Consider the following 27,574-nt stretch of genomic DNA (forward strand, 5'->3'; position numbering starts at 1 on the left):
TATATATATGGAAAAACAAGTTGTTGCTATCAAAACCATCGCAAAATAAAATTCAAAATCAAATAAAATTTTCTATTTGATCTGATTTATCAATTGATTTGCTGTCGTTTTAATTTGAAAATATTGAGAAATGAAAAGAAGAAAACAAAATTTGATACACAACAAGTGGATACAATCAAATTTGCTAAACATGCACGTTCAAACAAAATAATTGTTCTTTCATTTCGATCTTTAATGCCAGCGTGACGTTAAACTACTTTTTTATATTAAAATTTTTTTTACTATAGATTTTATTTTAAATAAATATATAGGTCTCCTTTCCCAAACTCACCAGTCACCGCGGGTTTTCAACTAATTCAGAGCGAAGCCGAACCATATACCCATTATGGGAATTCCTCCGGACGAGTAGGGATATAAAGGAACTAAATCGAGTTGAACAGTGTCATGTTCAAACTCGATCGTTTAAAATATATATAGGTTCGAGCTCAGTTTCAGTTCGATTGAAGTTTTTATCATGAGATTCGAGCTCCGCTCGTTTTGAAATAATTAATAACTCGTTTATCATGTTTAACGAATTTGTATCGAACTCGGCTTATTAAACTTATAGTTGAGCTCGAGTTTGAGCTTGATTTGAGCTTGTTAAAAATATAAGCAAGCTCGAGCATACGATAAATGTATCTATATAAACTAATTTCAAACTAATATAGAAAAGAGTAAATTCATTCGTAAATAACCAAAACAACAAGCCTAATGAGTATAAAAACTTAAATTGTTATTTTTATTTAGATTGCTTTTTGCGTTTATATCTTAATAATGAACATCTCTGATCTAATTCTTATTTTTATTAATGACAATTTAAAATATAATAAATAAATTGTTTAAGTTTGTTTTTAATATTTTAACTATTTTTATTGGATAATTTTAATTTTAATTACTAAAATAATCATTTATCATATACGATTCTAATTTTTTTTTGTATTTTTTAAATTGAATTGCTATTTTATTAATAAATAAAAATATAGGTATAATCCTAGCAGTTAAGTTTTTAATACATTAACAAGTTTCATTTAGATGATTTTATTTAACTGAAGTCTAAGATATCAGTCATCATATATACTTCTCATTTTTTTAGATGTTTTAATATGAATTTTTTTTCATTTAATTAGAAAATTTATTGATCAAATCATCGTTCATTAAAATATAAACAAAGAAATATTACTATTTATCGTACAAATTGTTTCCTATCTTCGTTCTGTTCTCATTCATTCCAATTATCACATAATAAATTTAATCTATTCAAAAAAGAGTGAGTTCATAATTCTAAGTTTGAATCATAATAAATTCGTTATCATTAACTTAAAATATTTATTAATGTCTAACTACATATCAATATAGTATATAAATTTTTTAATTAACCATAATAGTTTATCATCCTAGAATTTAGATTTTAATTTTTTTAATAGATATTTATTTTACTCTATTCAAAGTATTATATTATAAAATATCTTAGTTGCAGTAAATTTATATATTTCAAATAATTTACTCTAAATGATTCCTAAATTATTGAGATTGGCGAATTCTTGAAAGTTATCATGCGTCAAGCTGTTGAAGTTGTGTCGTTTGATTTGGTTGGCTAGGTGGACCATAAAAAAGTGACATCAGATGTTAATAGTTTAGTTGTGTGGGTGGTAGTCTTAAGATTTTAAAATATTATTTATTGGAGTTTAGATGTGATCTCTTACAATTTTTAGTTCATTATTTCGAAATTACAATTTAATCACTCGCTAATTTTCACAATTATTATATGATTTTCATTTAAATATTATCTAATCAAATTACAAATATGTAATTATTTTAAATTGTAGAATGACTCATAATTAATTTTTATAATTATGATATTATTTTTATTTAAATATAAATCGAATCAATTATAAAATATATATATGAGCGTGCAAAATATCAACAGTAATACTAAATTATTTTGAAGTGTTGGAAAGTTAAATGGGATGTAATAAATACGGTATATAGGACGTATGAACGCAGAAAATATAATTTTTAAGAAGCTGGACAGATACATTAATATTGTTTGATTCGTATGTTTTGAAAATGGAAAAAATTCAAACATTTCAGCTACAGATATACTTTTTAATTAATTAACGAGATTGTGCAATATATTTCAAATCTTATGCATGATACACCCATTTAATGCAAATTAGCTATTAAATTGATGGGATATCTATTGTTTATTCGTGACTTAAAACTCCCTGTTTGAACCTAATAATTGCTTAATGCATAATAGTGATCTAATTTGTGTGGAGTACATCTACCGTGAGACATTGTCACGAATCTTTATCTGTGAAACGGTCAACACTACCGATATTCACAATAAAAAGTAATACTCTTAGCATAAAAAGTAACATTTTTTTTATGGATGACTCAAATAAGAGATCCGTCTCACAAAATACGATCCGTGAGACCGTCTCACACAAGTTTTTGCCATTTGTGTGTGCTATAAGAATTAAAACCAAAGTTTTAATTTTTATTATACATTCTTGTACTAAATTATAATATATTTTTATGATCATACTATTTTATTTTTTTTAAAAATATATGTGTCTGTACAAGAAATATTGTTATGCATGCATGTCACTCTCTACGTTTATTTTTTCAATAATATATTATTTATAAAAATTAATTTCGTCATCCAATTTGATTTTACTAGCTGTGTCCCTACATATAACCATATATAAGTTAAGTATATCCTGTATGGATTTCAAATCCATGATTTCAAAATATATATTTGGATTAAAGAATTTAAAAACCATGTATTTAAACGTATTTATATTCATTACATAACTTACACAAAAGAAATTCAAATCAATCTCACTTCTTTTTTACAATAAAATGATTTGAAATCAATCGTAATTAGTATAATTATAGTGTAAATAAGTAGAAGATAGATTTGAGTTTCCTCTACTTAACTTATTTAATAATGAAAATAAAATCGAAATCGTGAGTTTCAAATGACTTCATCCAAATACAAAATAACTTGATTGAGATCAATTTTTCATATGTTTGGTTTCGGTGTGTTTCGAATTTCCAAACTAGTTTATAGAATATTTTCATTCCAATACTATCGGAATGTATGACAAATTCGTCCAATTTTTATTGTATTTTAAATAATAAATTTCTAAAAAGTCAATTAACTCAATATTTCATTCCTTCGCCTCAGTTTTCTATAAAATCGTGAAAATATTTTTCATGTGAAAATTGAATAATTTAACTCGATATTTTTCTTAAAGGTAATTTAGAATACGTTATGTGTTATTTTTTAAAACAATTTATTTATAATTGATTCAAAATTAATCAATTAATTGAAATATAAACTCACAGTATTTTAACAATCGATTTAATTGAAAATATTTATTGCCACAAATAAATTTAAATACTTTTGGAAATGCATGCAAAATTTATCTGAGAGCATTAATTGCTCAAATTATTTGGTAGAATGAAAATATAATTAAATACAGAAAATAAAAGACGGGACAGCAAAAAGAAAATGTCATTAGGCGGTCCCTTCTAAATTTAAAACCAAATATTGACATATTTCTGGCTGACGCATGCATGATGCTCAATTATTAATAAAAAAAAAATTAATATAATGTCATTTTCATATGACAAATAAAAAAAGCTAACAGAATGGAAAATTTGTCATTTTGTTAATTTCCGAGTGTAATGGCCAATTTGGTCTTCAATGTGGTAATTCTTGATTCAGTTATTTTTCTTTTTAGTGCCCTAAAATAGTTGATTTTGTTTCAGACATTTAACTTATTTTATTCAAAATTCACATTTTATTCATGATTTTATTTTTATTTACATTTTTTCAAATAATTTTTTTTCTTATAATTATAATTTTTTTCTAGCTCATCGTGTTTCTTTATATTAAATTAAAACTTTTACCTTTGGACAAAAATGTTGTCGGGTTCTATTTATGGAGTTTTATAAACTGCTCATCACAGCTTAATCACACAGTCGCAATCGATGGTTCTTCTCATAGATTCATTCAACAACACCTAACACAATCATATTTTGTTTTCTACATCAAGACGTAGAGTAACATATTTAATTTCTAAATAAATTTAACAAGAGATGAAAAATGCTTTGTAATTGTATCCATACATAATATTTATTATTATAATAGTGACCCCGGTAAAGAAGAAGACAATTTGTTTAATACTTATAGTAGCTTGAAACACAATACAAATAAACTGAAATATTAAAAATTTTATCCTGAAGAAAATTGAACATAATGATTGATGCCTCTAACTTCCTTCTGTCTTGATATGTATAGAGGTTCTTGGTGAATTTGATATCCGGACTTCATACTTGGTTGATAACTTTACATTATTTCTTGTTAATTGTTGAGAATTATTGTGGACAATTACTTGTGAGGTGACCTATTTTTTCTTATGTCTGCCACTTTGGGTAGAGGTTGAGTGGTCATATCTTCCCTAATGTAGTGCTTGAATCACAAGCCTTCTTTAAATTTGTCAGAAAATCTTTTACTTTTTTGTGGTCTCTGAGGAAAACGTGTCTTGTGTGGTTATTCACCACTTGGACTTGTCTCTGTAAGATACTTTCGATAATATTTTAACTGAAAGTCTTTATAAATTTTGGCTTCTTCTAATTCGTGTAGTTTGGGTAGATTCCTTTCGTCCATCTCCCGATGTTAGCCATATTGTAGAGTTTTCGGAGATTTGTTTACTCACCGACGGCTTTTTGTTCCACATAAGATTTTTTCCCAAATGTCTCTTCTGCCAATCATGTAGCTTTCCCTGTCATTGTGTTCAACAGGAAAATCAGTTAACTAAATTATTATAGAATTTGAATAGAAAATTGATTTTGTCCATTTATGTAAGACAGACCCTATGATCATCATGCTCTCTTGACAGAGACATCATCTTCACTGAGTGCGACAACAAGGTGTACTTCATCAACTGAAGGATCCTTAACAAATTTCTGAGCATCGGTGCCCCACCTCCTGTGCTTGATAAAATGGAAAACATAGTGTGTGCATTTCTCGGCTGGTTTTGGTGTTGCACTAAAGAAATATAACTGTAGAATGTCTCTTCAAATAATAATCATTTGTCATGTTTCATATACATCTTCCTAGATCCATTTTGGTAATAAAGATATATCCAGAAAACTTGGTGATATAATATAAATCGAGGCAAGAGCCCCAAAATCATATCATAGCTTAAAATTCTTAGGATGAGAATTAGGTTTCATCAGAATTTAGGATATTTTCCTGCTGACCCATAGCGGATTAATTCATGTTCGTATTTTTTTTATTTATCTCAATGATGCTGATATACTTGAAGCGAATAAATTATATTTTCATTAGTATCGACTTTAAATCTACCCTTGACAGTTTGAGGTGTAGGGTTGATATCTTTTCTTCAATTCTCGAGATATTAGGCTGACTTGATGACTCGGGATAAGAATCCGGAGCCTTGCCTTTTGCTTGGGCAAGCTCATCCGAAAATGATCCATATTTAGTACTTTTGTTAGGGATAATTGAATTCACCGCTCCAAATGTAAATCCATGTACTCGAAAAATTTCCTTTTCGTAAGCCAATGGTCTCTCGATAGCTTTGAGGATAAGCTTTTGTAATATATATCATGATTGTATGTAAGCATGTAAACATCATGTTATTTTATAGAAGATTATGCTATTATCAATTTGTTGTAGCATGCCCACTATTTCTGTATTTTTGGCAAACTTTTTAAACTCGTCTTTAAGCATTTCAAGGTGTTCTATCAAATGTTTCTGTATTTTAGTGATGGTATCAGTATCACCATTGTTCATCTCTTGTTATAAAATCTACAAGAATATTTTCGTGAAATTTAATGATAATAATATCAAAAATATACTTTTTCATAAAGATGACTTATTTGGTTTATAATCAATTATATCTTTGAGAAAGCTTGAACATGTATATTATCAACTATCAATATGAATTTCTTAGCAAGTAAGAAAAATGACTATTTTTAAAACTTTTTTTACTGCATTAAATTATTTTTCGTTGATATATCACTGTTTGACTTCTTCATCCGAGAAGAATCTAGTGCAGTATCTGCACGATTGTTACCTTCTTGTGTGAGTTTCGTTAGAATCGTTGTCCACAAACGGTCACATTATATGTGTATAATATCATATTATCTTCATATTGAGGAATAATCATCTTCAAAGTTTCTTTCAAATTTCTTTTAGTTGGCTAAGCCATCAGGTATATTCTTTTGTCCACACAAATCTTGCATTTTTTTAGTAATTGATTGAAAATCTTTTTGTGTTTTAATAGATTCTTAATAAACATTCAGCAAAATTAACAACTCTTAAGAAACTTTGAATTTGTCTTCAAATTTATTTTGAAAATTCTGCACATTTTCCACAACGTGTTCTTGCAGAATTATTTCTGACTTGTCCATTTCTACTTCAAGGAATTCAATCTTCCTTATAACGATGATTGCCTCCTTTTCAGATAATACTAGTCTTTCATGTTTACAAACTTTAGAAAATATTTCTAAATTTTTAACATGCTCATATATATTTTTAGATGGAATAAAAATATCATCAATATAGAAAAACATAAAATCAAGATAATATTTAAATATATTATCATTTTTTTAAATTTCTTAGGTGCATTAACCAATTTCATTGGCAATACTTCTAAAATATAATGACTTTGTCATTTGAAGAAAGCTGTAAATTTCTTACAATATTTCTCCATTCGGATTTGATATAATCCAGAAATACAATCAAACTTAGAGAACATTTTAGTATTGCGTATACAACTGATTAAATAATATCTTATATGTATAAAATATGCATCAAATTATATGATTTTATTAATTTATTGGTAATTAATTACTATCAATGGTTTGTTTGTTTTGGTCCACCGTGATTTCTTACCAAGAAACATAGACTGTTGTATGGTGATAGCTCCTCTTTGATTAAACTAACGTCCAAATGTTTCTTGATAATAATTGTATATCTTTTTTTTTTTTGGGTCAAAGATGACGAACTCACACTACATTTCTCCATTTACTTTAAGATTGACTTTGAGTATATTTCCTTCTCACCATGCTTAGGGGTTCTCATTACAGCTTTCTTTAAATTTTTTATTGATATCTTCTAGAGATACATTGTATCAAGCTTTACATCTTTCCGTTGTAAAAAAACTATCTTTATAAATTACATCTCTTATGGTGGATATTTTGATATGTTATTATTTGGAATATTGTTTCTCCAAATCTTCTGGAATTCTTCATTTTTGGGTCTAGAAGTTTTCGTACATCATCACTCTTGCTGCGAAATTGGAGACATATTTCTATAATATGCTTATTTTAGTCGCTGGATCATGATTTTTTTGATCACAAAGTGTTGTAAACATTGATCTTCTTATCTCATTCTCTTGTGTGTAGCTTTTGAACTTTTATAAGAAATTATTTCTTAACAAAATGTCTGATTCTATATAATGAAAATAAATTGGTGTTGTTTTTACCTTATATCAAGGTGTTTGTCCTGAACTCCGATTAATATATCTGTTTTCTTAATTCTTTTACATAAGATTGAGGTACGTTTTGAGAAATCTCATCCAACTATTTAAGGTAATTCTTATTTCAATTATTTGGGAAAAACTAATTTTTTCGCTTTAAAAATTCCAGGTCCTCAATCAATATAAGTAGAAAAATATTCTATTTTATATTGCTCATATAACATATCGACTAGAATGTATATTGAGAAATGGACTTGTGGCCATTGTATTATCCACGCTATGTCTTCTACTGTGAATTCTATTTCGCTCTCAAGTCGTTTTCAAGATTTATGTTCCCCGAAAAACTCTAATCCAAGAACAAGTTCTTTAGGTTATTCTCCTAAAATTCCTTTAATGAATCTTCAAGTCACCGATGTTTATTATCCGTTGGTAGGTTCCTATTATAGGTTGTTTAAAATATTATATGATGTTGCAAATGAATGATTAACTTGACTTGTAAGATAAAATACTACTTTAATTTTTCTTATCTTTTCAGGCATCTAAATTTTCCTATTGTTGAAAAGCTTTTTGGTATCGGTTGAGTTTTTCGGACATATGTTGTTTCCCACCTGTGACTTATGCTTCTATCTCCTTGGAAAGATAATATTTTGTTTTAGTCTAAGACTTTGATTTCTTAGTCGATTGGTTTATCTTGGATCTGGATATCTGTTTTCTGTACTAAAGATGACTCGATTCTTTTAGGATAAATTGTCTTAGCAATTTTTCAAATATTTTTGGTATTTCAATAAACACATTTATGATAAATAATTTAGAATTATGTGTATTAGACAAATAATATGAAGCATGATGTTTTATAGAGTATGGTCTATTACCATATTCCATCAACATTTTTTCCTTGAAGTTTTGATGTAACATCAAGGCTCGACTGAAATATAGATCTACCAAATTTTAGGAAAATCTTGGATAAATGACTCAAACAATTTTTCCTGGGCAAAAATTTCTTGAGATTGTACCTAGTATTGAAGATTTTCCATTTGTTTCAAATATCACAATATTTATTAGTTAATATATTCCTTATTTGAAAGTAGCTTTTGTAATGACATTGCCTGCTATATTGTGAATAAGTGACATGGTTTGCATTGCTTCTGGCTTGAGCTTCTGCAATTACTCTTTTACTTCTTCAAAAAGAATTAGTTGGATCTCTACCCGTTTCTTGTAAGTTCCTTTGGGATTGCAATTTCTCTTCTTGAAACCTTATAGATTAAGTAATGTTTTTTGTTTCTTAGGCCAATATTACCTAATAACTTTTCTACTTGTATTATAGAGAATCTTTGATATCTGTATAGCTAGCTAAGATTTTCTCATAATCTTTTGGACCATGTTGTGAGATACAATTGTCTAACTGAAGAAACCATAAAAATCTTCATGTGTTTTTTGTCGAAACACTTTTTCTTCAGTCGGACTCTAAATATGTCTCTCCATCAGATCTTTCTTAACTCAAGACTTCTTCATCTTCATATAGTATCATCTGAAGGAATATTCTCAAACTGATATACTTGAACTAAATCTTGGTAATAAACAACTTCTTAAATATTCGGAGTTGGATCTATGCATATTATTCCATTTTTCTCGTTTTCTTGACAATTGGTTAGATGTGTCATTTTGATCCACATGTCTAACAATTGATGTCTTTAAAACTTTTATTATATGTGATATTAGCTCTTCTGAAAGTTTTTCTAATTAGTGTTCGTCTGTTACTTTGAGATGAATTTGAGGCTTGGGATGAGATCATGCTTCTTTATTATCTACTTCTTTGTTCAGATTTGTAAGATCTGACATTCTGTCAAGAACATTGTTTTTGGTTTCCAATAACTTGTTCCGATTTCTCTACTTTTGGCATAAGGATGAGATCTGAATCTCTTTTCGTTTTATCTTCATGGTTTGCTTCCAATTATCATTGGAAGATAATTTTACTTACAATATAAAGAAGTATGTATGTTAATATCTCTTAATCTCTTATAGTTCTTTTGTAATAATGTTAGATGACATCATTCTGCCAAATTTTTATTAAGGAAAGAGGTTTATGGCTAGAGTATCTGGATTACCAAGACTATATTCCCTTATTAGCATATCTCTATGGGGACTCAATATTTTGGTGAAGAATATCTTTATTTTCTTCAACTCTTAAATTTCATCTATACTTTGTAAATAACATAATATATTATCTACTAGATAGATGTCGTGTAATTCAAGTCTATACCGAGTTTGAATGTATTTATTTTTTTTCCATGTATCTTGACGGTTGAAATTGTTGACCATTTGACTTGTGCTTTGAATATGTAGCGGTTATTTCCACTAATTTCACTAAGAGATTCTCCCGATATGATCGACTATTTAGTTTCAAATGTAGTCGTGTTCCAAAATATCTTGACTGATCTCATAAGACTCATTTATAAAAGTTTAATTAATCTTTTTTTTAAATAAAAAATTCTAGCCGTGATTCTCACATATGAGTCAAGTTGATAAAATGTTATGATAATTGAGCTCCGACCACTTTCAAAACATAAACTTAGAAATAAGAATCATATTTCTCCTTTTTTTTTTGGAAAAATTTATTATGGGTATATATTGATAAGTCCAAATCTTATAAAGATTTTAAGAATTTTATTTTATAATACTTGTGCTTATCTCGAACATGTATATAATTAATTTAAATAATAATATCATTTTTTTAATATGAACACATATCATAGATGGTAAATAAAGAGAATATAAAATACACTGGGCATACCCAAATATCACAAAATCAGTGTTCAAAAACCATAATCGAAGAAAATGGTTATATCAAAAAATAGATACATCACATGAATGAAATCCAAATACTGAGAGACAAAATATGAACATCAAGCAGCAGCCAGCGTTCGATGAACATGAATCAAAATCTTCCGAAAGATAGCCTCCACATCCGGCCTCTCACCGTCAAAAAATGCCATGTTACGAGCACCCCAAATGTGATAAACCAATGCAGCTATCCCCGAGTGGCACCTCCGTTCACGCATGGTAGCACCTCTGAATCTCCTGCGGAGAAGACGAAGTAAACCTGTCATAGAACGCGCCATACACTAAACTTCCAACCACTCCCACAATCTTACCCAAAACTCTGTAGAAGCTGTACACTCAAAAAAAACATGTTGTGCAGTTTCATTTACAATACCACAAAGGCCACAAGACTTGTCTAGGATATAGGGCCGTCTATACTTTGTCAAGCACTTCCCATGAGCAAAAATCCAAAGGGCGAAACGGTGTTTGGGTAAGATGTGTGGTTTCCATATAAATGGTTTCCACGGCCATCTACCTGCCCCTGGTAAGAAACTCCTGTAGGCCTCCGACAAACCCCTCGCCGTACCAAACTAAATCGACAATCTAGCCACCACCGCATCCCAACCCCCCTCACGAGCCAAAAGCTCATCACGGATCTCCACGAGCTTCTTAATGAGAATAGATAATATCATTGAAATATGACATCTAAGTGCGCGTTCCAATGTTTTCTTTTGCATCATTGATTAGAATAGTTGGCTAGAATTTAGATATTCGAATTTTCAGACATTTCTTATATTTATTGATCGCCTCACGTGGGAGGTATATACATAAGCAACACATGTTGAAGGAGCTTAGCTACACTCAATAAATTGGACTTCACAATTTATTTTTATACATAAAATGGATAATATAAAAAAATATTCTCATTCATATCCCATTTAAATGGCATATATATAAAAGTAATACTTCATTAAGCATTTCAAGTCCAACTACTTTTATCATACACCTAAAAATATTATCACCTAAAATATAATTCACCATCATACACAACTTTCACCTACAAATCCTCTATAATACTTTAATTAAAAATGTAAAAACAAAAAAATACTCATATTTTGACACACGTTTAAGAAGTATTATACACATTACGACATATGCATTCATTACCGTTATAACACTCACCATCTCATCAAAAATCGTAGGGTTCATATGCCACATACACATTATATTAACACATTTTACCACATTTATTTTAATATTAACACTCATTATTTGTAGGTCCAGTTGTCCTAATCATTCATCTTATTAAAATAAATTAAATAATATACATATATATAAAATATTAATATATGTAATTAATGGGGTGGGCCAAGCAGCCCATCCCTTTCACTCTCTTTTTTAAAAAAATAATAAAAAAAGAAGAAGTAATGTTAGGGTTTAAACATTTGAACGCTCACATTACGGGGTACAAGTGGGTGAGTGTTTAACAACCCATATTGATATTAACATCGTATTGGTGTTGAAACCCATATGTAGGATCTTAATTTCAACTTCGTAGATCCCAAAATTTTAAATTCTCTCCAACTATATTATGACACACATAATTATACACATATATACATACACATTTTCTATGATTTATAAAATATATGAAAAATATTATTTATCTAAATAAATATAATATTTTTTTTGTAGAAATTAATTGATATAATAAAATCAGACTATTAAAAATCTCAATTTTTTTTTATAGTATATATTTTTTGGAAAAAGATCGATCTATATTATATATATTTAAAATTAAATAATAAAAAATGATTAAATTATTATTACTGTCACGAAGAGCATTCAAGGGTGCTTAAGACAAAACTGTAGGTTGCACGTTCCACGCGCACATTAGGATAGAACTTGTTGGGCCAAAGTGGTACACTCGAAGGGAAAGGGGTCTGTCTGATAGAAACTGTGCACGTATAGTTTTAGTCATATTGTAGTATAATTATATGTGTCGTAAAATTTTGTTATTAAATCGTGATATTTGTATTGAATTTATGTTGAAATTTTGATAAATAAAATTTTTGTATTATAAAAATTGATTTATATTTTGAATGTACATATAATATTACTCAATAATTTTTATTATAAATTATTTTTTGTGTTATATTTCTAAATCTATTTGATTATAATAGTCGAGGTAAAATTATATTAAAAATGTATATATTTAAAAATACGAAACATTTAATTGATTTTTTTTAAAAATTATACATTCNTATAGCTCGCGCATATGCGCGCTATCTCGCTGCGCATATGCGCGAGACCTTCGGGTCTCACANTGATGTGATCTATATATGCAGTGAAAATCAATATTTTCGACATAAAAAACTATAATTTTAACTCAGATAATGTGGGGACCCGGACGTTAATCATGTTCTTAATTGTCATTGGGACTAATTAATCAATTATAATAAACAGGATCTAATTTTTTTTTTAAATATAATATTAAATGCGGAACGTAATGGAATCACTCTACTATACATATCAGTATAAGAGTNAGTATATATTACATTATATATTTTTGACGTAAAAAATAATAATTTTACTCAAATCAACATATATTATATTATATCATATTTTTCGTAACATAGATAACAAAAAAAGAGAAAATTAATATTTTGAACATAAAAATAAATAATTTTTCTGAGCTGAGTCGAAAATTCATTTCATAAAATTATCACAACTACTTTTGTGAAATTTGCTTCAATTTTTTCTGCACAGGTTAAATACACTCGATTTTTAAAAAATAAAAAATATATTAACGTATTAATGATTTTTCTATTAAGAGCTGGCACAATTAGCCATAATTTTAGGAGTAAGTCTCTTGAGATGGTCTCACGAATCTTTATATGTGAGACGGGTTCATTCTACCGATATTCAAAATAAAAAGTAATACTCTTAAAATAAAAAATAATATTTTTTTAGATGACTCAAATAAGATATCCGTCTCATCAAATACGATCCATTAGACCATCTCACACAAATTTTTGCATAATTTTAGAAGCCTCGCCAAAGTTCTTTTATTGTTCGTTGTAGGGTGGTTAGTATTTTAAATTAAATAATACATATTAAAAAGCCACACCGCTTAGATACGCTATCCTCTGTCGAAAAAGATTGCTTCCGAGATTTGTCTTTTTAACCTTTTCTCGTATTTTTATCACCGTCATTTCACCTTTCTACTCAACACTTTTCTGTTCTACTTCTCAGACTTTAATTTAATTCTCCGAGCGTTGTATTGTACCCACGGAGATCTCGCCGCTGTTTAAAATATCATTGCATGCCGTGAATGTGAGAAAGAAAAATTCAAGGCTTCAAAGCTTCAGTTCAGCAGACTATGTCTCTCACAAACAACGATGTTTTTTGTCACTCGAATTCGCCATTTTACTTCAGGCGCGTGTTGAAGTTTGGTTTATTCCTTGTTTTCATTGTAAAAGTTGCATGCTTGACTTTTTGACATGGGTTTTCTGTGTGGTCTGTTTGTTTGGTTCTTTCTATGTTAATGTGTTATGTGGTGTAACTGTAAGCATATGTATATGTAGAGTTGACGAAGGCAGTGGAAATGGTACCCGTTTTGCGGATCTCGGGGAGCTCGATCAGTCAACTGGAAATGGTCCATTTGATCATGCTGGTAATGAGTAATATATATCTTTTCCGTTTCTAAAGATGGTTCCATTTTTCAGTTTTTATACTCTATTTCTTCGTTCATGGTAACCAGCAGCTAACTCTGCTATTTGTAGAATCGATATTCAATTATCCAAATGCAAGAAGTGTTTCTGTTTTGTCCAACAACTTACAGTTTGGTGGAATCAACGCTGTATGTCTTCCAAAGAAACTTGTTTCCGTTTGTACTTACACATATTTTTATGTTCTAGCTTGTACGTTATTGTGAATATTTGTCGTGCTTTTGTGTAGAGTATGGTTTCGTCTGAGATGAGATCAGCTGTGGGAGGAGTAGACTCTGCCCAGTTCATGTTGCAGAAGGGAGGACTGATGGCTGTTGGCGGCGGTAGTATTGGCGGTGGCGGTGGAGCTTTGGGAAACGGGCAGTTTGAGAACTGGGGCGATTCCGGGGTGGTGGCAGATCACAGCCAACAGACTGATGCGTCTACAGACACTGATGACAAAAATCAGGTCTTTTTTTTTTACCACCTGTCGGAAAGTGCCTCATCCTTTGGGAAAAAAAAAACTTTTTGACGGATATATATATATTTTTTTGCATCAAGTAATTTTTAGCTATAGTTTTATAGATTGATCATATATGAATTCAAGTGAATCAAACTAACTTATGTGAGCTCGGCTAGGGTTCTTGATCGAGCTCGATTCGAATTTGAGTAGCTCGTAAACCATATTGAGATTCAAACTCTTAAACCATCTCATATGGAGCTAAAGCTTGATGTCATGATAGGTGAATACTTTAGAAATAATTTTTTTTAATTACTTATGTTATAAAGTATTACTTAAACCATTAATATGACCCATTATTTTAAATATTTATATTATTCTAAAAAACTGATTTTTATAATATGCTGCATGATTGGACCATGGAATGGTAAGAGCAATATTTTTCTGAAAGTAGTAACATGTGTTTGGTGATTTGACTTTATTTGTCTTTTATGAAGAAGAAGTCTCCAATCGGACAACAGCGTCAAATTTTTTTGTTTTTTTTTTTTTGTTTTTATAATTGTTAATTTTGATTACTTTAATTAAAGAATAAATAATTACATAATTTTTTTTTATAAATGTAATTGAATAAAATTGGAAATATATATAAATGATTTAATTACATAAAAACATAAATTTATGTAATTATAATTTAATTAAAAATTATACAACTTAAGAAAAGATTACAATTCCAATTATTGAAAATTAAAGACAAATATTATTGTGTTAATAAATATGTTGTGATAAATTAGTTGTAGTAAATAAAATAGTAGGGCATATATTGAGGATATTCTTTTTAGGGTAGATTTCAGTGTCGATGAGTTGAAGATATGAATTTTATATTTGGTGTAAAAACTATAATATCTTCAAGTGGGTGTTGTGTTAATTAAAGTAGTGTAATGGGTTAGAGATGACCTAATTAAAGTAGTGTAATGGGTTAGTGACCTAAAAGACGAGAAAATCTTAAGCAAAAAATGAATTGGGTTGGATTATTTAAAAGAAATATATATACACAATACCTATGTTGAGGCTGGATTCAAAGATCTTTACTCAATCTGAGTTTATCTTTTTTTCAAAATCGAGCTCGAGTTTCAAAATTTTCGAGTCGAACGCTAGTGTCCACCCCTCTCAGTCTCAGATAACATGAGGGGTACGAACTTCTCACTATAATAAAGCATAAAAATAATTCTTCACCCAAGTTCTTTAATTTTTTGACCTCTCCCTTTATTCATTTACTCGGCCCAGGAACTTTGCGTACTAGATTTGAGTTTATATTTCTTTATGAATCTTGATATTTCTGAGGTTAAATTCAGTAATTTGTACTCATGAATATTTTGGAATAGGTTGTTGAATATATATCGATTGCGTAGACCTGCTAAAGTTTGACTGTACTTACTATTACATGAGGTTGAGGATGGCTGAGGAATCACTTAGAGATTCTATAAAAAAACCAGCTTCAAAATTTATAAAGCTTCGATTTTTCAGTTGTTTGGTGATGTAAATTAATATGTATTGAAGTGTGTTCTAAATTACCTTTTTATATGAAAATTATTCGATCAATTAATATTGCATCGTAATGTATGGGCACGGGACGTGCATGCCAACAACTCAAGATATGTTGAATCTAGTCAGATACGATGAAAATTGTAATAGATGTATCCGAGCTCGTAAAATTTAAAATTTTTTGTTCGAGTTCGGCTGAAAAATTCGAATATGTTCGCGAACTATTCGAACACTAACTTGAAAATAAATAATTGAATGACTCGAATATATATATTTATATTAAATTAAGTTATTAAAATATAAAGAATCGCAAACGACTCGGAACTATCGAACAAAATCCGAAAAAAGTTTGAACATATTTGAGTTCGGCTTGAAAAGCTCACAAACCTACTCAAGTTCGTTTACACCTCTATTCTCACGATATTACTCTATCTGAAGCTAATGATTTTTCTGCCAAGATAAGGGGTTATGGTTGTAATAGTAAAGCCTGTAGAGACCAAACTAGTTGTTATCACTGCAGATAGGGTTCTTGAGATCCTGCCGTTGAGATCAGGTAGGCCATGTATGTTTACCGTTAGCCGACGAATTGTTGCATATTTGTTTGTTTCCTAAAATTGCAAAAAAGAAAAAGTAAAAGAAAAGAAAAAGAACTACAAGATAATCATTGAAACTCGAAAATCTGAAGCATGTTATATTTGCTACTTATCGAAGTTATGATAGTGGATTTATTTCGAGTGTCCATGAAGTATAAATTAACAGGAAGCTTGAAAGTTCTTTCTCTGCGAGAGTATCTTTTATTCTTTCATATTTTTACTAGTTTTTTTATTGTTGAAATAATTTGTAGTTAATTTCGGTTTGTACTTTTAGTTACCTGGAGTCCATATCGCGAGATTGACAACTTTGGATTCGAGGGACCCTTGCGACGGAAAAAATGGAGAGCAAAAGGTTGATTTTTTTATGTTGCTGTTGTCTCATTTTCATGTGATATTTATTGTTATTTTTTAGTGATTGTTTTGTTTGTTTTTGTGGCTATTTTCTAGGCACTTCGTAGGTTGGCTCAGAATCGGGAAGCTGCAAAGAAAAGTCGGATTAGGAAGAAAGTATGCGTTGATCTATTGAATTTATTATGTTATCTTTGTGAAAAAGTTCAGTTCAATAGGGAAAAGCTCGGGATCATGTTTTACTTCCCTGTCCTAATCTTTGTGTTTTAGGTTTATGTTCAACAACTTGAGAATAGCCGACAAAAGCTTACCCAACTGGAGCAGGAGTTGAAACGAGCACGACAGCAGGTGCTTTTCTCTATGTCATATGCAATGTGTTCATAAAAAATAAAATGGATTATATATTTTTTTAAAATGTCTTCATGTTTGTAATGCAGGGCATCGTTGTTACGTCCGGATTCTCGGGAGATCATAGTCATTCTATCAGTGGAAATGGTCGGTAAAGTTGTGAAATAACATAATCTTTTAGTCAAGATTTAATCGAGTACGAAAACCCATACTATTACACTGTGTAGGGGCTTTGGCATTTGACATGGAGTATGCCCGATGGCTTGAAGAACATCACAGGCTGATAGAGGATCTGAGATCAGCTGTAAATTCTCATGCAGGAGATACTGAACTACGTCTTATTGTTGATGCGGTGATGTCCCATTATGATGAAGTGTTCCGGTTGAAGAGTGTTGGTGCGAAATCGGACGTGTTTCACATGCTTTCTGGTATGTGGAAGGCTCCTACTGAAAGATGTTTCATGTGGCTAGGAGGTTTCCGTTCCTCAGAAGTTCTCAAGGTGATTTGACGATTCCTTTATCTCTGGCATATTATTTATTTTGTTCGCGCTTTTCTGATGAAGGTCGTGAATGAATATATGGGGAGATCTGCACTTCTTTGCCCTCTGCTGTATCTGCCTTGATTTGTAGTGGAAGATTCGACGAAGGCTCTCAAAACATAATGTTGCGTGTATTATGTATGAAATAATCTAGGCTAGGATGAGTTGAAAAATCCTTTTTAACATATGGTTTTAGGATTGTTGGAAAATATGCTCAAGAAAACTCCATAGTTCTGTTGTGTGTACAAAGTGACAAGTCTTGATTTGTTCTAACCCGTTCAGTCTTTGGAATAGATACCTGAAAGGCAAATTGAGCCATTAACTGAACAACAATTGATGGGAATCCGAAGTTTACAGCAATCCTCTCAACAAGCAGAGGATGCGCTGTCTCAAGGAATGGAAGCTTTGCAACAATCACTTGTCGACACATTATCCTCCATCTCCTCAACTCCTCGCGACTCTGGATATGTTATGGATTACATGAAACAAATGTCGATGGCCATGAGCAAACTCGCCGCAATCCAAAATTTCCTCCATCAGGTACATTTAATCTATCCTACTACATATGATTTTCATACGATGCAGCAATTATGAATCTATGATTATATGGATCATCGTCACAATCCTCGGACAACCCGAGTGTATTTAAAATTTTGTCTGTATTTCCAATTTATCAAGAGGTAATGTATTTGTAACTTGACAGGCTGACCTCTTGAGACAGCAAACTTTGCAACAGTTGCAGCGAATCTTGACCACCCGTCAAGCTGCTCGTGCTCTTCTTGCCATCAACGATTACAAGTCGAGACTCCGGGCCCTGAGTTCTTTGTGGTGTGCACGCCCCAGGGAATGAACTTTTCCCTGTGTGCTTCTCACCATATTTGACGTATGTATGTTAAATCTTTCTGCTTAAAACTTCTTGATCACAATGGAACCACGGAGTTATTGCTATGTGAAATTGTCTGATTCCTTTGTAGAATTGATGTTTCTTATCTGGGGATTACGTTGGCTCAAGACTAGTTGAGGCTCTGCGTTTGTCTTGACACAAGGTAAGCGCAGTCTTCAATGAAGCTTGTGCCTTAACCATATGGCCCAAGACTCGGGGGCCACTTTTAAGCGCACCTTCAATATGGAGATGATAAAATCCACGATGAATATCCATTTTAGGTTATCTATTAAAGATACTTATTTAGTTATTCTTCGATAATCTAGCTAAAGTTCCTTGAGATATTTTGAGTTCAACTTATCCTTTTAGGGTGCTTCAGTTCAATCATACCCGCCCCCTCTTCGCTTCCCGTGCACTGCGCCTTGGTGTTATGATACTTATAAGCTACACCTTGCGCTTCTAAAAACTATATGATCTCGGGAATCTTTAAACTTGAATGTGAAAATAATCTACAACTACCCCGAACTTTTGGCCCTGTTGCATGCTCTTCCCCTGTGATTCTTCTTCCTTCCTGCAGTAGCCATCAACAAAACATAAGCAGTAGGCAGAAGAGAGTTTTTTGTATGATGTAAGAACAAACATACTTGATTCGGTTTTCTGTTTTGGGCGAACGATCTGTGGAATAAAAACCCCAGTCAGATTACTAGCTCCCCACAAGTTAATTATCCAAGAAGGTGCTGCACGTTCCTTCTGGTTTCCAGCCCAATTACTATACCATCTTGTTTGCGAAACACGAGATGGCCTGTGATTCGGGCTTTGTTTCCGAGCTTCGAGTATTGCACCAACACAATCATCATCTTCAGTCTTCACCTATAAATTTCATGACTTGCCGCCTCAGCTCATGATAGGAAACATCATTTTCATGCTCCAATTCATTACCACAAGTAGCCATGTTTTTCATGCATTTCTTGTTTAAGATTCTCCGTGGGAATCGTATTGTGTACTTCGATGTTTTAAGATTCATATATTTTGGGATATATAGAGTTAAGGGTCGGAATTGTAAGTTGTTTCCAATTGGCAGCAAATGCAAAACAATATGCCTTTATTGAATCAAGTTTGGATTCGAGTAGCATTCAATTCGAGTTATTTTTTTTTAAAATAAAAAATAAAAAAAGTCATTAAATAGTCGTATCTTTGAAATATGTAACAAGGAAATATAGTTGTTAAAATAACATTCAAGATAAAAAAAAAATAAAATAAAAATTCAACAATTGAGGTCGGGAAAAAATCTCTCAATTTCTTTAGCGAAATATGATCCAAAGACAAAAACAAGCAACTTACAATATCAAGACACATCAAAACCTAAAATATGTCGATTTTTAGACAATATTTTTACAATTTTTCCTATCATTTGATAAATATTTATTCTACTTATCATTTTATACTTCAATTAATCATTCAAAAAACAAATAATAAAATTATTTTTTATTTACACTTTGTATACATCTTTGCATTTTATTTCAACTTCATATAATAATCACTTTACATCTTTTCTAATAATTGCATCAAACTTCATATCCAAAAATTAAAAAAAAAAATTTTAATTCATCAAATGTTTGTTGCAATTTAATATAGAGATTATTATTTATCTCATATCAATCAAATAATTGAATGTAACAAATAAACATATTATTATTTATACAACCCAACTCAAAAATTTTAATAACACAATTTTTATCGCATTAAATCTCACTTGAACTCATACATTCAAGTGAAGGACCCCTGATATTCTCACAAAACACAAAACACAAAACAATCCGCCATGATTACTGACATATTCATATTCCAACCTTGAGCGCGCAATCGTAAACTCTCGTAAGTGAACTTTTATCACATTCACTGTCTCCATTTAGTCCTCACAGAAATCGGCCTCCGGTTGATGTTCAGAGGTTCTGAAGTACTCTCGGTTCTCGTCACAAATGCTGACGGATTTTGAAGCTCAAACTCGGGCTCAGTTTTAAATTCAGCTCCGACAAGTAAAGGATAATACTTTACAGTTGAATTATTGCCACTCCCTTTAGTAAATTCGTCGTTTTCATCGTCACTTTGATATAAAACTACCTCTCTTTCCAGTGTCTTGGAATCAATATTTCCCTCTTCTGACGAGGTTTCCATTTCCTTAATGTTGTCAGCTGCTAAATCCGCAGTTGTTCCAGACAAGGAACTTTTGGAACCTGTTTTGTTCTCAGTTTCCGGAACCCGATCATGTCTTTGAACGGGGTGAACTTTTCCAAATTCCAGTTCATCTTCTAATGAATCCTTTTCATCATCTCGCTTAGGATCAAATGTGGCCGATGATATTTTTCTTGGCTGATGATTTGGAGTATCTGGGTCGTCAGGATCGGTTGATTCAGATCGAGAGAGCTTCACAGCCGCTCTGGCGGCAGCCGCGGCGTATGCTGCGGATTCGAAGGCCGCTTGTGCTGCATGAGCAACATCTCTGTATTTTACCTTGAATTTTTGCGATTCTGTGAAATCCACTGCTTCTTCTACGTCATCATGCCTTTTTGAGTTATTTTGCTGATTTCCTTTTCTTGAATCTTCTTCTTCCTGATGAGGTGACAGATTCAGAAAATTCAGATTAAAGTTTCGAATTGATCCCTTTTTTTTGGGACATCTAATATGACTGCTACCCATAAATATGGGATTTGAACTCAAATACTTTTGAGACATGCATTGATACGCAACAAGATGAAAAGAAAATTGCTGGAGTCAGCAATGTATAATGTTTTAGAAAAATGTTGATCCATTAACTTGTTCGATTTTTTGTTTTGTTTTGGTCCATTAAATTCTTAAATTTTTGTTTAGGTTTAATATTTTTAATTTTCAACTATTTTGGTCCAAATGTAGGCGACATCATTTCTCATGGTCGTTAACATCATATTTCAGTATCAGATAGGTAATTTCACTAAAATGGTCCAAAATTAAAACTTAATATACCAACCAAATTTTGAAAATTTAATAGACCAAACTAAAAAAATCTAAAAAGTTAGTGGATAAAAAACTATTTTCCCAGAGTTTGTAAAGATGTTACATGTGAAAATTTAGAGCGAATGATTAAGCTGAAAGGTTGGAAGATTTTCGTACCGGTACGATGGGTAGAGCATCCGTCTCATCTGGCATAACAATGTTGTTATCTGTAGCAATATCTTGAAGCACCTTCATTTTACTCTCCAAGGTTGGGATTTTTGTAGAAAGCTTCTGTATTATCTGTGCAACAAACAAATTAGGTACTAAATATAATTTTAAATTGATTAATATATGCTAGATCCAATTGTTATCATTGGGTCAAACAGGTGGGCTCATGTTTGACAGTTTTGAGCATTGATCGTCATTAGATCACGCTAAAGTGGTAGTAATGGTCTCGATATAGAAAGAACTCAAACTTTTGAATTAAGGGTCCATAGAAAAGCGAGATCTAGGTAAAGATCTACTATATATTTAGCAAATATGTACCTTGGGATTAACACCACACTTGTTGCGTAATTCAACTGCCCGAGCCACAAAATCCTTCCCAAAATGAGAGGCGAAAATCTTGCGAATTTGTTGAAGTTCTGGAAAATCACCACATCTTGAAGCAGCATAAATCAAGCTTGATGCAGCTTCGACAAGTTCATCAGGACATTCTCTGCATGAATCGACAAAACTTGATATATGAACTGTGGTTTGGGAAAGAAAATTTGATTTCTAGCAACAAAATTCTGAATTTGCTATTAAGAAATTAAGAGAACATATGAGAGAAGAAAACAAACTTTTCTTGTTCGATGAGGCTGATTCTCTCAATCAACAAATGACAGTATCCTTCCAACAGGATATACACATCCAACATGTTTTGCTCCTTGATCACTTGCTCAACCTGCATGCATGCATACCAATACACGAACAATACAATAAGATATCCATAAACAACTCGACCCAAAAGAATCCAAGAATCAAGTGTAGATGCTGAATGAGCATTAGGCAGAAACGGCTTAAAAAGTCACACAAACAAGATCAATTCGATAAACTATTAAGTTACCGAACTATAATTAAGAGCATGGGAAGACAACAAAAAAAAAACAATGCTATTTGCAAGCATGAGCAAGATAGTGTACAGTAATGGTTGGTTAACTTCATAAACTACCCGTAAAATTACAAGATTTCTAAAAAAAGCCTATGGAAAAAAAAACTATCAACTCATTGTATTTTAAAATTTTGAGAACGAAAACACGAGAAATTAATACTAATTTCACATAAATAGTAGACGACAAATAAATATATTACCCTTAGAAGAGCCCTTTCATGGTAGCCGAGGTTAAGGAATTCAACGACGTCGGAACGTGCAACGTTGCCCCGTGCTTGGCGCTGGTTCTTTAACACTGCCAATCTAGAAATCGCTAAATTCACAGTCCCCTTGAATTCCGAAGTCTTGAAACCTTTTCTCATTAACGAATCCAACTTTCTTCTAATTCCCATAAGTAATATATTTTCTTGAGCAAGAACTACACTGTTCTTTCCAAGAACTTGGAGTGCTTAGCTGTTTCCGAGTAGGGTATTAGAGTACAAACAAGCAGTCGCCGATTTGCACCTTTTGCTAGTGACGAAGGGAAGCAGACCACTGCGGCTTAAACAAATTTTGGAAGTTTTATATATGATACACGTATTATTACATGCCGAAGGACGCGTGGGGTCATTTCTTACGAACGAAGTAATTTATTTATTTATTATTTAAAAAACAATAGTAAATCATACTAATATATATATATACACACACACACACACAAAAAAATAATGTTATTAGGAGTGGGGATGCAAATTATATGTGGCTTACGCGGTCCTCCTCGAAGGTACCTAGCAACTACGGGGGTCAAAGTTTTGATTTTTCTCTTGGAGTCGAGGAATGGGTATATCAAGAATTAATCGTGAGAGTTGAATTATCAAAATAATCCTAAATCTATGATGAATGAATAATTATATTTTTCTACCCAAAAAAAATCGAAACATATAAAAATAATTTGTTAATGGATCAATGGGCGAAATTTCTATCATATAAAGACAAAATAGAGCAATAGTCAAAACTTTAGGAGACCAAAAATTACACGACAAAAGCTCAAGCGCACAGGTTCACTGATAGTGAGTTTTATTAAAAAATTTGGCGTCCAGCTTGCATTACAATAAAAGATTCACATAATGCTGCTGAGAGCGTGTAATATATACGATATCCCAAGTGGAAGGAAATTAGGACAAAGTCAGAGTTTGTTGAGCGGCTCATATCAATATCAAAATTATGTGAGTTGTGTAGTAACGTGAGTGATACAAAAGTAGCAATAACTTGAGATAGCTGCATAAAATTTCTAATGTCATAAAGAACGATTAATTGGATCGAGACCTCGAGGATTTTAAACAAGGATGAAATTGGCAATTTATTGATTGAAATCCACACGAATCAATTAACTTATCAGTTATCATTTAAACTATTTTGCATAATCAAGTACCTGGAGTTTGGATTCGAGTTATGTAATATCCAGTTTCTGTCGTTTCATAAAAAAAATTATAAACGATAATAATTCAATTTTAATATTTTAAACAGCAAACACTTTGTGTGTGTGTGTGTGTGTGTTCTCCCATCTTAAATATAGCAAAATCTATATAAATAAATAGTAGTGGAACTTCGAAAATTTATTACTTCATTGAGATAATCGATAATTTAATAACGTATTATTTTAATGAGTACTTTATTCGATTCTTAATCAATATAAAAATTAAAATTCGTTGTACATAAATTAAAATGAGTGATATTCATTGTTTTTAATCATTGAATAATATTATATATTTAATTGATTAATCAATTAAAATTTATGGTTAATGTCAGTACAAGCGTTTCTAAAACTAATCATGTGAAAAAAAAAATCATAACAATAATTCTTCACCAATTTTAATCGCAGCTCAAAAACATAATCATATTTTGCTAAATTATCCTAACTATCTCCGTAATTTTGGATAGTTGTTCATTTATGATATTTAGGTATGTGGATTTATAAGGGTTTTCAAAAAGTTTATAATTTTGTTAATTTGTAAAAAATTATTAGTTTATCAAATATTAATTTATCTTAAATAAGACCACATCGAACACATTTATTATGATTATTTTTATTAATTTAATGATAATTGAACTATTTGTTTGTACATGATAATGACTCGAGACGACATCTACCAAAATTTTAATCATCAAATTCAACCTTTCTTCACTCAAAGTGGATTATCAAAATAAAATAAACACCTACGAAATTTCCCAAGTTACGCTTATGAATGGAGGACAACACAAGATTGACTAAAATTGACCAATAGCAACATTGGCATAAAAATACGCACAAATACAATCGAGACATGTATCTCTTAATGTATATATAAAAAAAAAAAGGCAGTCTGTTACGGCTCGTGCTTTTCTCACCAAAATGTCAAAATTTTAGGATTGATAAATATTGAGACCAGTTTTGAACACCTATACAGCTATACTACTCCTTACAGATTATCATCAATTTTTCTTTGCTACAGTACCTCCAAACTTATTTTCATATTCGGATTCATATCTGAAAGGCCCTAAAATTAATTAAAGCGCACAAATACACTGAGCGCAAAACAAATCCTTTCTAAAACGTGAAGTTTCCGAGAAATTTCATGCAAAAATCCAAGTTCGACAAGCAATCTAAAAATATGTAGAAGTACTCCACTCTTAGATTGAAAAAAATTCAACACCATCTAGAAGACACGAAAAAGAATTCTAAGCAAAATCAAATAATTTTTTTTAAAAAAAACAGTTTTTATCTAGAATACACGAAAAAGCATTCTAAGCAAAATCAAATAATTTAAAAAAAAAAAAACAGTTTTTGTTTTTGTGCATATATCATTAAATGCGCCAGTTAATAATATAGAACTTTGAACTTCGCGAGGTCGCTTGACATATCTTCCAACATTTCCCAAACTACGATATTAGATGAGTCCACATGTCGAATCACTAGGACAGCAAATAGAAACAACAGTCCGTCTCTCCAAAATATTTAAGATATAATTATACTCACTCCCAATTTTCAACATTGATTGCCACATACACAAATATTTGTAAACAATACCTTACTATGCTTGCTGTGTCGCGCTCACGACTAAGTTCGTTCCCATAAAAAATCAACAATTAAATCGTATTTTGAAACACAGATAGTAAAATATTCAATCAGTAGCCTCACTTTGCAGGCTGCAATAAAATTTTTCTTGAGTTCAATATCTCTACACATCTATGTTGTGCACTTTAAATACATTATACCGCACCCTGCTCGGTTCACTCCGCAAATTTTCAAGTCCGCCACCATCAGTAGAGTCTAAACATTGTTAAACTATCATACTATGAGGAAAAAAGAAATTTATCTCTTTTTTTAAAATCGTACATCAAAGCAAATTTCCCTCGTAATAACTGCCCTCGTTTATTTGAGAGTATGACATGTAATTTCAATGTTTCGCTTTTGAAGTCTCAAGAAAGGGAAAGAAAGTCGAACCTACAACTCTCACCAAGTCCTTTAATCGTAGTTAAAATCTATCATTCCAAATTACTGTTCCTAACCAAGCCAGAGACGTAGGCATCAACCGTGAAAGAATTATTGAACTTCGGGACAGAATAATGGTGTTATCCAAGACTGGTCGAACAAACATAGTACAAATCTTATCGACTTCTAAAAAAAATCAAGCCTTCTCAAAAAACAATGTGGTGAAAGCATTCCACGAGGTCGATAAACCGGTGGAGTCTTCGACAAAAATCTTCCATCCTACAAAACCTCAAAACTACTAGTACTGCTCTGCGTAATCGACATAGAAGGGAGTCAAGTATGCAACTCCACTCCATTAAAGATCTCACAAACCACCAAGAATTGCTCCCAAATGGGTAGCAATAAAAAGTAAAAACACTAACAAGACACTATCTCCCATCTTCTTACATGTACAATATCTGTTGTCGAAAGGGCCATAACAAGAAAACGCGATCGGTATAAAATTATAAAATGTTTTAGTATGCCGCCAACATCAAGAACCCATAATAACCCTTCATTGGTCAAGTTGAATTATCAAATCAAATCATCCTCTTCAAAATGGTGATGGCCACCGAAGGGTGAGAAATCCATGTAAACGAGACATGACACACACTAAATAAACAGATTCTCATTATAAAAGTGATATTTCACACATCGAGAACATATGAGACATATAAGCTTAGAAAACGACAGGCACCCATATCGATTATTTATAAAATTAAATATCAACAACAATGATAATATATTTTAAATTTAGAAATGATGTAGTACACCACAAAAATAAATTGGTCGTATTAAATAAAACCAGACCGTTAACTTGAAACAGGTGGATATGGAAGTTTGAACGAATCTAAGAAATTTCCATTTTTATGAAGAGAACACAGACAAGGAAAATTATCAAACGTCAAGGTACTCGTTGTACAACATAAAAACTGAAATTGTGAAAACCATAATCATAAATCATCTAAAACTACCAATCTCCTTACGGCCTAACTTGACATGAAAACCTAAGGAAGCATGCCACTAGATTTGGTACAGGGAACGAAATAACCAGAAAAGGTTATGCAGGGAAAGGTTGTATGATTTTTGGTCTTCCTTTGTTGTAAAAGTTTTTACATTTTATGCAATATATTTTACTTAATGGTAATCAGCTTGTACTC

The 27,574-nt window shown here is 31.2% G+C and overlaps 2 protein-coding genes across 3 annotated transcripts; one reads left to right on the top strand and one right to left on the bottom strand.

Annotated features, from left to right (window-relative positions):
* Positions 1–14,131: 14,131 nt before the first annotated feature.
* LOC140980623 (transcription factor TGA2.3-like) lies at positions 14,132–19,065 on the top strand. 2 transcript variants are annotated; one of them, XM_073446567.1, is made up of 10 exons: positions 14,132–14,241; positions 14,340–14,558; positions 16,959–17,036; positions 17,132–17,191; positions 17,303–17,380; positions 17,470–17,527; positions 17,608–17,879; positions 18,213–18,458; positions 18,622–18,801; positions 18,893–19,065. In XM_073446567.1, the coding sequence occupies exons 2-9, from the start codon at positions 14,343–14,345 to the stop codon at positions 18,766–18,768; spliced, it is 1,155 nt and encodes a 384-aa protein (XP_073302668.1). In that variant the 5' UTR covers positions 14,132–14,241; positions 14,340–14,342; the 3' UTR covers positions 18,769–18,801; positions 18,893–19,065. The 2 variants fall into 2 exon arrangements, with proteins under 2 accessions (XP_073302668.1, XP_073302667.1); XM_073446566.1 differs by having other exon boundaries at positions 18,622–19,065.
* Positions 19,066–20,489: 1,424 nt separating this feature from the next.
* Positions 20,490–23,524, bottom strand: LOC140980622 (uncharacterized). Its single transcript, XM_073446565.1, has 5 exons — positions 23,125–23,524; positions 22,614–22,717; positions 22,318–22,489; positions 21,949–22,071; positions 20,490–21,411 (listed from the first exon to the last, which is right to left on the bottom strand). Exons 1-5 carry the CDS (start codon positions 23,314–23,316, stop codon positions 20,698–20,700), a joined length of 1,305 nt encoding a protein of 434 aa, XP_073302666.1. The 5' UTR covers positions 23,317–23,524; the 3' UTR covers positions 20,490–20,697.
* Positions 23,525–27,574: the final 4,050 nt, after the last annotated feature.

Source organism: Primulina huaijiensis, chromosome 7, assembly GCF_012295235.1.
Source record: "Primulina huaijiensis isolate GDHJ02 chromosome 7, ASM1229523v2, whole genome shotgun sequence".
Classification (NCBI taxonomy): domain Eukaryota; kingdom Viridiplantae; phylum Streptophyta; class Magnoliopsida; order Lamiales; family Gesneriaceae; genus Primulina; species Primulina huaijiensis.

Coding starts and splice junctions, on each gene's coding strand:
- LOC140980623 (XM_073446566.1), top strand. CDS start 14,343: ATGGTTTCGTCTGAGATGAGATCAGCTGTGGGAGGAGTAGACTCTGCC. Junction 14,559..16,958: donor ACACTGATGACAAAAATCAG/GTCTTTTTTTTT, acceptor TTGTACTTTTAG/TTACCTGGAGTCCATATCGC. Junction 17,528..17,607: donor TCATTCTATCAGTGGAAATG/GTCGGTAAAGTT, acceptor TACACTGTGTAG/GGGCTTTGGCATTTGACATG.
- LOC140980622 (XM_073446565.1), bottom strand. CDS start 23,316: ATGGGAATTAGAAGAAAGTTGGATTCGTTAATGAGAAAAGGTTTCAAG. Junction 22,718..23,124: donor ATGAAAGGGCTCTTCTAAGG/GTAATATATTTA, acceptor GCATGCATGCAG/GTTGAGCAAGTGATCAAGGA. Junction 22,490..22,613: donor AGCCTCATCGAACAAGAAAA/GTTTGTTTTCTT, acceptor CGATTCATGCAG/AGAATGTCCTGATGAACTTG.